We start from the raw sequence: 7,830 nt of genomic DNA, 5'->3' as shown, positions 1-7,830 counted from the left end.
GAAGGTTATTGCATAATTTGTAAATTGAGGATTCCACCTTTATTCATTGCTGTCGTTCTCTTCTCCCAATCCCTCTCCCTCCTTCTAGCCTAATTTCAAGGAGATCTCTCTTCTTCCTTTGGCGTTTTCAGAATTTTACTCTAAAACGTAAAATCAACCTCAATAATAATAATTTTAAATAACTTGTTAAATAATAATAAAAAACCACGCTTTCACACAAGGTCCAAAATAATTTGACTTAAAACAAAAATTAGTCTCGATAAAAAATTCTATCCTCCCCCCCCCCCCCTTCTCTCTCTCTCTCTCTCTCTCTCTCTCTCTCTCTCTCTCTCTCTCATAAATAATATAATTAATAAAAAGAACTAAGGCATCACATAATTTAAATAAAAATTAAGCTTATAATACTATTTAAAGAATTCTAAATAGTTTATCAAAATATCCAAAAGCATTATAGCTTAATTAGTTGATACCTCGGAATAAAGTTTGACTTCAAACAAAGTGGATAGAATCTCTCCCAATCTATTATATGATGATACAAATAACTATATATATATATATATAGAGTAGTTTTTATTTCACACACATTATTGTACATAAACACTTTTTTGCACTAAACCCCTGACTTGAAGTCAGGGATTCATTGCAAAATAAGTGCTTGTGTGTATTTTAAAACAGATCTAAATCAATAAATACATATATATATATATATATATATATATTTACTTATTTATATATCTTATTGTAGCTAAGTATACAAGTAAATATATAATGGACGGTCTCACCTTGCTCCTCAATCGACATCAATTGAATATTTTCTTGACCCAACAAGGTTATGTCAGGTGACAAGTTTACATGGAAATTTAATCTAATCCCAACTCGAGACTACCCCTAGTTATGTTTCGTATACCCATTACATGAAATCCCATTGTCTCTTATTTCACTTTAAGTACCTGTTTGAGTACTGATGAATTTCCCAGCATCTAGCGTTTTGCTTTTCCCTTTTTTCTTTTTTTTTTCTTTTTTCGAGGAGCATTTTGTGGTTGTGGTTTGTTTTCCAGTGAATTCCGTGCACTGTTTACGGGATTTACAAATCTCTTTTTTCAACAAAACTTTCATTAAAATAAGTCTCACGATACTATTTACATATTTAAAAATTATTTTGCTACAATATTTTTAGTTTTCAACAAAATAAGCAGTATTAAAACGAACCTTAAAACAAAACTAAGCTCAAAATATTTCAAATTTCTTCTCTTTTTTTAACACCTAAAAAAAAAAAAAAAAAAAAGCCCATGCCCATCTATAAATACACCCCTCCACACAACATTGCTTCTCCCCCCTTCCCTTCTTCCCTCTCCTAATTTCCAGGAACTTGCTCTCTCTCTCTCTCTCTCTCCAAAGTCTCAAACTCTCATTTCTCAACCCAATCTTTCAACCCCAAAAACCAAAAAAAAAAAACTCCTCATTTTGAAACACATGGAAGAAACACAAGTCAGATTTGTAATCCCAGCCTCAGAGGCCGAATCCATGGCCCAAAAAGCCAACCTCCCTTCCGTCCTCCACCTCCTCCCTTCCCTAGTCCCTTCCGCCCAGCGCCTCGCCCGCACACCCATCTCCAACTTCCACGTCGGCGCCGTCGGCATCGGCGGCGTCTCCGGCCGCGTCTTCCTCGGCGTAAACGTCGAGTTCCTCAACCTCCCTCTCAACTACTCCATCCACGCCGAGCAATTCCTCCTCACAAACCTCTCCCTCAATGCCGAGCCTTCCCTCTCCCACTTCGCCGTCTCCGCCGCCCCCTGCGGCCACTGCCGCCAGTTCTACCAAGAACTCCGCAACGCCTCCTCCCTCAACGTCCTCGTCGCCGACTCCGATCCCCCCACCCCCACCGCCACCGCATTCACTCCCTTATCCCACTTCCTCCCCCACCGTTTCGGCCCCGAAAACCTCCTCTCCAAACACCTCCCTTTCCTCCTCGAGCCTCACCACAATGGCTTATCGTTTCTAAAAAATTCTCAACCCAACGGCTTCACCACAACCACCACCACCACCACCAACAATTTCGACAGTTTACGTAACGCCGCCTTAGACGCCGCCAACAAGTCGCACGCGCCTTACAGCGGGTGCCCCTCCGGCGTGGCGCTTATCGACACTGACGGCAACATACACAAAGGGTCGTACGCGGAATCCGCAGCGTACAACCCCAGCATCGGCCCAGCCCAGGCCGCCCTCGTCGCGTATATCGCCAACGGCGGCGGCCACGGCTACGAAAAGATTGTGGCAGCCGTGTTGGTCGAGATGGAAAGCGCCATAGTGAAGCAAGAACACGCGGCCAGGTTGCTGCTTCAGACCATATCGCCTAAGTGTGAGTTTAAGGTTTTTCTTTGTGTTGGTGGTACTAAAAGGCCCTCATCAATATGAAATATGTGTTGTTATAAAAATTTATATTAATAACACTGGTTCTTCTTGTGCATTAAATGAATGGATTCCAGTAGTTTATTCTGTTGTTGCATAGTGAGTGAGAGAGAGAGAGAGTTAAGACAGCTACAGCTTAGGCAAAAGCAAAAGCAGAAACAGTTATATATGTCAACTGAATATTGTCATGCAAATATTGTGTTGGGAAATTACTGAAGTCTGTATTAGAACTTGGAATCTGTTGCAAATATTATTGCAGCTACTTTCATTTTCTTGTGATTGTTGTTAAATCAAATGTAGTAGCTATTATGGAAGTATGAAAAACTATTGTAGGAATCGGGCTGCTAGTATGGAGCATTGTTCTCGAAGCACCTAAGTTTTTTCTGCTAACATGACCTTTTTTTTTTTTTTTTTTTCTTTTAAGTTTCTTATAGTGCACATCGACATGATTTCAATTATAATTCTAAAATTGTGAAATCGTGTTTTAATGTAACACGATTTCAACTGACATCATATAAATACTCTGTACGCATCGGTGTGTAATAATTAGCGCTCTCCATGTGTACCGATAAGGGGAATCAGGCCCCCAACACTGGCGTCATTCAAATAATAACATTCTCTCCATTAAGTGATGGTCTACGCCCCTATTGCAAATTTTGATTGGTCGGTGGTGGAGTTACATGAGGTGGAGTTCCATCTGTTCCAATAATCCAACATCTTTGACATACTTCCATAACTCCCAATATGCTGACAAAAAGGTACCGTTTAATAATTGTTGGCCACTTTGTATTTGTCTATTTTTACTCTTTTTTTTTTTTCGGTTTGTTTTGGATATTTAGTCTATGAGCAATAATGCATTTGAGATTAAAAAAAAAAAAAGAGACGGGTTAAGTTGGCTTTATGTGGTGGTTTGGATCATGTCAAAGATTAGTGGTACTTCTGTTATAAATAGGTGCAAGAAATAGATTGGCATTTAGTTGTTTAATCTCAATTAAGACTCCTTTAATCATTCATTTCAATTTGTGGTTGGAAGTCCTTTAAATAAATGGTGGGATTGACCACATGATTACTAGTTAAGCATAACTCCACAGCAGTACAATCAGAGTTTGATATATGTACAGGTGTTAGATAAATTGGTTGGTTCTACTTGCATTACAATTAATGTGCCGTACAGAAAGATAATTAGAGTCTCAAAGAGGATAGAATATCTTATGAGATTACCATCTCACTATAAATAAGACCCACACATAATATGATAGAAACATATCATAAAACCGATTCATAAGATATTTTTTCCTCAAAAGAGATGCACTAAAACATTAGCGACTAAAAAGGCAGGGCTGACTAGCACTAGCCAAAACAACGACTAAGAATATTCACCAACCACCATATATCCGCATCAGCCTCAATCCTCATCTCCAAAGTCTAGCTCAGCAACACTTGACCAAGTTGAGATGCCAATTGCAGAGAATTTATCAGATAACTATTCTAGCCCACCCAAAAATAAAAACAAAACAAAGTTATTATTCACTGTGTGAGCATCTAATTCTCCTTTTTACATTCGGTATTCCCATGCCACATTTCAGCATCAAACCCTTTTAAAGAAGCTCTCAATTTTATTTTAAAGTTTGAGCACTATCCCAACTCTTTGGTAAATTTTCAGAAATTACAAGCTCTGAGTCTATGTTAGCATTCATGAGAACTGTTATGATATGTCCTATTGCATGACAATAGTAAAACACTAAAACCATATATGGTTAGACATGGGGAAAAATTTACATACTTCTATAGTAGTGCTTTGAGCTCTCATAAAATAAGTGGGTCCCCACATGAAACCTACCATGGAACCCACTTCTTTTGTGAGAATATGAAACACTGCTCCAAAAATATGTAAGAATTGTCCCTTAAACACAACCTATCTGTGTCCCATTTAATGTACTAAAGCAATAGATAAAAGCTTTGCGCAGCCAGATAATAACAAAATTATATAATAGTCACATGCAGGCCGGAAATGTGTTAATTATTTTCTTACCATATGTACCGTTTTCAGCAATATATGGACAAACTCTTTGTCACATAATAAGAAAGACCAAAATTTCCCCAAATTTTCCAAATTCTAGCATGGCTAATTGACTATTGACAGCTCACTATGCTCGAAAGGAGTGGTTGGAAACCTTCATATAGGCTATGTTAGGAGCCTAGCTGTGATAGCTGATTTATCAAGCATATGACATTGACACTGCTAGTCATTGTCAAAAACACTTGAGAATTGAGTTTTCCTAGGATAGTTTTCTATTTTATTTTTTTACAGAGGATGGATAACTCTCTAAAAAGTCCATGCATGCCAATCTGGCCAACACATTTACAACCAATTGAATCCAAGATCTCTTTCCTGTAAAAGAGAAATAACATTAGATTACAAAATCATTAATGTTTCTTGGGATAAACATGCAAAGATTTGCAACTTTTGCAGCATATATCATGCTGAAGTTACTTGGACTTGTAAACTGACAACTGGCAAAATCAATGACTAATCTTGCTTTGTCACATAATTAGAAAGACCAGAAATATTTACCATAATGTCTCAACTAATCTTGCTATGGATTAAGACATCAGCTTTAAAAAAAAAGTAATAAGGATGTGGAACAGCTCATGTTTTGGATGGTATGAGTCAAAATAATGACAGTCAACTTTGTCCCTCTAATTTGACTCTTGGTGTTGGAAAAATTCATTAAGAAAAAATGTTTCCTAGGATTTTTATTTTTGTGAACTACTAAAATCTAAAAAGAACTCATTGTCACAAACTCTAATCAACAAAGTGACAAACAACAAAAGTTACACCACAGTTGTGTCCTGAACATGCATTTCCTGTGCAAGGAAAGATAGCTTTGGCAAGTATAGTCCGGAGAGACCCAAAAGTAAAACTTGGTTTAGTTACTACTTCATCTTTTTCTGGATGAATGAAGTTGTACTCAACCCCCAAAAAAGTAAAAGTTAATATATAATCAAATTTTATAAGCAAGAATTTAAAGGAATAGTTTACATAAAAAATTTCAAGAATGTAAAAAGGAATCCCTTATGATTCTTAACATATAATCTTTCCTCTTATAGCATGTAAGATTCAAGAAAGAAGATTTTCCAACCCCAAATGAAAAGTAGTGAAGAAAGAAGAATAACAATAATACATACATTCCACATAAAGGAGATAGACTCACCATGCTAGTCGTTGGCATATTGTAGATGGTGTTGTCTTTGCTTAACCTTTGAAGATATCATTCTCTTCATTCTCTTTGAGTTTTGGCGGGGTAAAAATGCATTCTCATATACAAACTGCGTTACTTTATCAAATTATGATATCATTAGCATAGAGGAAGGAGCAGTGAGAAAGAATGCATTTATCCCCCGCCAAAATCCAAAGAGAGAAGAACCCAGAAATCTTCTTATGCTTTATGAGCTATCTCTGAGGCATGATATATATATATATATATATATATATAGATGACAAATTAGCCAAAACCAGTTCATCTTTCTCATGTCAGGAATGCTGTTCTGGTCTATGTTGTATGGGCCCCAATTCAACGACGATGACCTATTATTTTACTTGGTCCTTGTGACTGACTTCAGTTTTGAACATTGAACAATTAGAATTCAAAGCACGCTTTTTTTGGTTCCCACGGGGGGTGTGGAACTAAATGGAAAAGGCATTGGCATTGCCCACCCTTTATTTCTCTTTGGATTATTATAATAGCTTTTGTGGTGTGAAATTGTTTTGCTTTTTCTCTTGCTCTTTGATTTGGAAGTAGTCTCATTTTTTTCTAGGTTCAAATACTTGGTCAATGTCAATTACCTTTGATTTTATTCCATTGAAACAGAGTCTAGAAGAGAGAGAAAGAGAGGTCAAGGGATCTAATTAATTTTCAGTTGATTTTATATGATATCATTGTAACTTATTGGGCACGTCTAAGATGGGGAAGTCTTGCATTGGAAAAGCAAAGGGCTTGAATGGAAGAATTTTAATTTGAATAAAAGAAAAAAAATAGAGATGTGAGAAATAAAGTGAGTGTAAAAACAAAACAAAAAAACAAGCTAAACAAAACCCCCCAATTTGGGGGGAATTATATGTAACACAACAAATTAATCAATCATCAAAAACCCAAGGAAAAAACAAAAGGGGTGAAAAAAAAGGTTAATACATTTCTCACCTCTTGTGATTCTAGATTGAAACAACAACATCCTCAACATGATGAAGACAAACCCTTATGACAGACTAAAAGAAGAGGAGGCAGGATTTTTGAGAGGCATTTTCATATCTCCATTACCACCTGATACAATCCCTTCGTCTCCATCCACAATGACCAGATCATCTGTCTCCTTCAATGCTCCATGAACCAGTACAACCACAAGTCCAATAGCAAGTGCTACTATGATATTTTTCTTGGCATTTGTGAGGAAAAGGCTAAGGACAGTGATTGGCAACAAGGCCAGCATCACCATTCTATCATCTATATCATACCCCATGACAACCAATGGTTCGTCGCGTAGAAAGTATAAGAACAACCATGCAACCATCATGACAATGAAGACAATCATTGAGACGGGATGCCAAAGCAAGCTGAGGAAGAGAATGAACAATATTATAATGGCATAGTTCATGCGGAAGACTGCGACGTTTATCTTGATTCTTTGGATTAATTGAGAGACGCTGGTGGGAAAGCTGAGATCTTGAAGTTTGATCATCTCCTTCCATGGCCTTGGCATACCAAGACCCGAATTGATCCGTTCGTTTGCAAGTGAAACAAACTGTAAATTTGATGATGATGATGGTGTTGCCGCTGGGATTGTTCCATACGTCGTCATTTTCCAGAGATTTGCATGTAGAGAGAGAGAGAGAGAGAGAGAGAGAGAGAGAGAGAGCGGCAATGCTAGAGGGGAGGGGATTTAGGAACGTGTACCATGAAGTTCTAATTTTGATTGGTTTTGTAAAAAAATGGTACATTCTATTTTGGGTAAACTCTATGGCTAAATCTATACCAGAAAATATTACATGTTAGTTAGATTTGGAAGTGATGATTCATCAAGTCGTTGACCAAGTTAAAGATCTTAATTACGGTATATGGAGGATTAAGGACCATGTTAGTGAACGCAATGAATCACCTTTCGGCCGTGACATAAGAACATGAGCTAATTACCATCAAGTTTTTACGCCACATCAGAGAACAGATTGTAGTAAGACCATCATGTTGATAAATTTCCTTCAAAAATTCAAATGCACAAAAATTAATTGTGTAAAACACTTGGCTTAGGGAGATAGGCCAGGCAAAGTGAAAAAACTAAGGTTGAGTCTTTTTTTTTTTTTTTTTTAAGGATAAACGACAGAAGGTTGAGTCTATTTTTAATTAATGTGTTTTGTAGTACATTTCT

General features: G+C 37.0%; 2 protein-coding genes across 2 annotated transcripts; one reads left to right on the top strand and one right to left on the bottom strand.

Moving 5' to 3' along the window:
- The first annotated feature begins 1,318 nt into the window (after positions 1-1,318).
- On the top strand, positions 1,319-2,756 carry LOC126714242 (cytidine deaminase 1-like). The gene has a single exon (XM_050414291.1). The coding sequence runs from the start codon at positions 1,474-1,476 to the stop codon at positions 2,413-2,415; it is 942 nt and encodes a 313-aa protein (XP_050270248.1). The 5' UTR covers positions 1,319-1,473; the 3' UTR covers positions 2,416-2,756.
- Positions 2,757-6,585: 3,829 nt separating this feature from the next.
- Positions 6,586-7,390, bottom strand: LOC126706914 (PRA1 family protein F2). Its single transcript, XM_050406496.1, has one exon. The coding sequence runs from the start codon at positions 7,264-7,266 to the stop codon at positions 6,667-6,669; it is 600 nt and encodes a 199-aa protein (XP_050262453.1). The 5' UTR covers positions 7,267-7,390; the 3' UTR covers positions 6,586-6,666.
- Positions 7,391-7,830: the final 440 nt, after the last annotated feature.

Source organism: Quercus robur, chromosome 2, assembly GCF_932294415.1.
Source record: "Quercus robur chromosome 2, dhQueRobu3.1, whole genome shotgun sequence".
Taxonomy (NCBI): Eukaryota; Viridiplantae; Streptophyta; class Magnoliopsida; order Fagales; family Fagaceae; genus Quercus; species Quercus robur.
Note: the sequence above shows the minus strand (reverse complement) of the source record. Positions and strands in the feature narration are given on the sequence as shown.

Excerpts from the sequence above, each read along its gene's own strand:
- LOC126714242 (XM_050414291.1), top strand. The coding sequence starts at position 1,474 with ATGGAAGAAACACAAGTCAGATTTGTAATCCCAGCCTCAGAGGCCGAA.
- LOC126706914 (XM_050406496.1), bottom strand. The coding sequence starts at position 7,266 with ATGACGACGTATGGAACAATCCCAGCGGCAACACCATCATCATCATCA.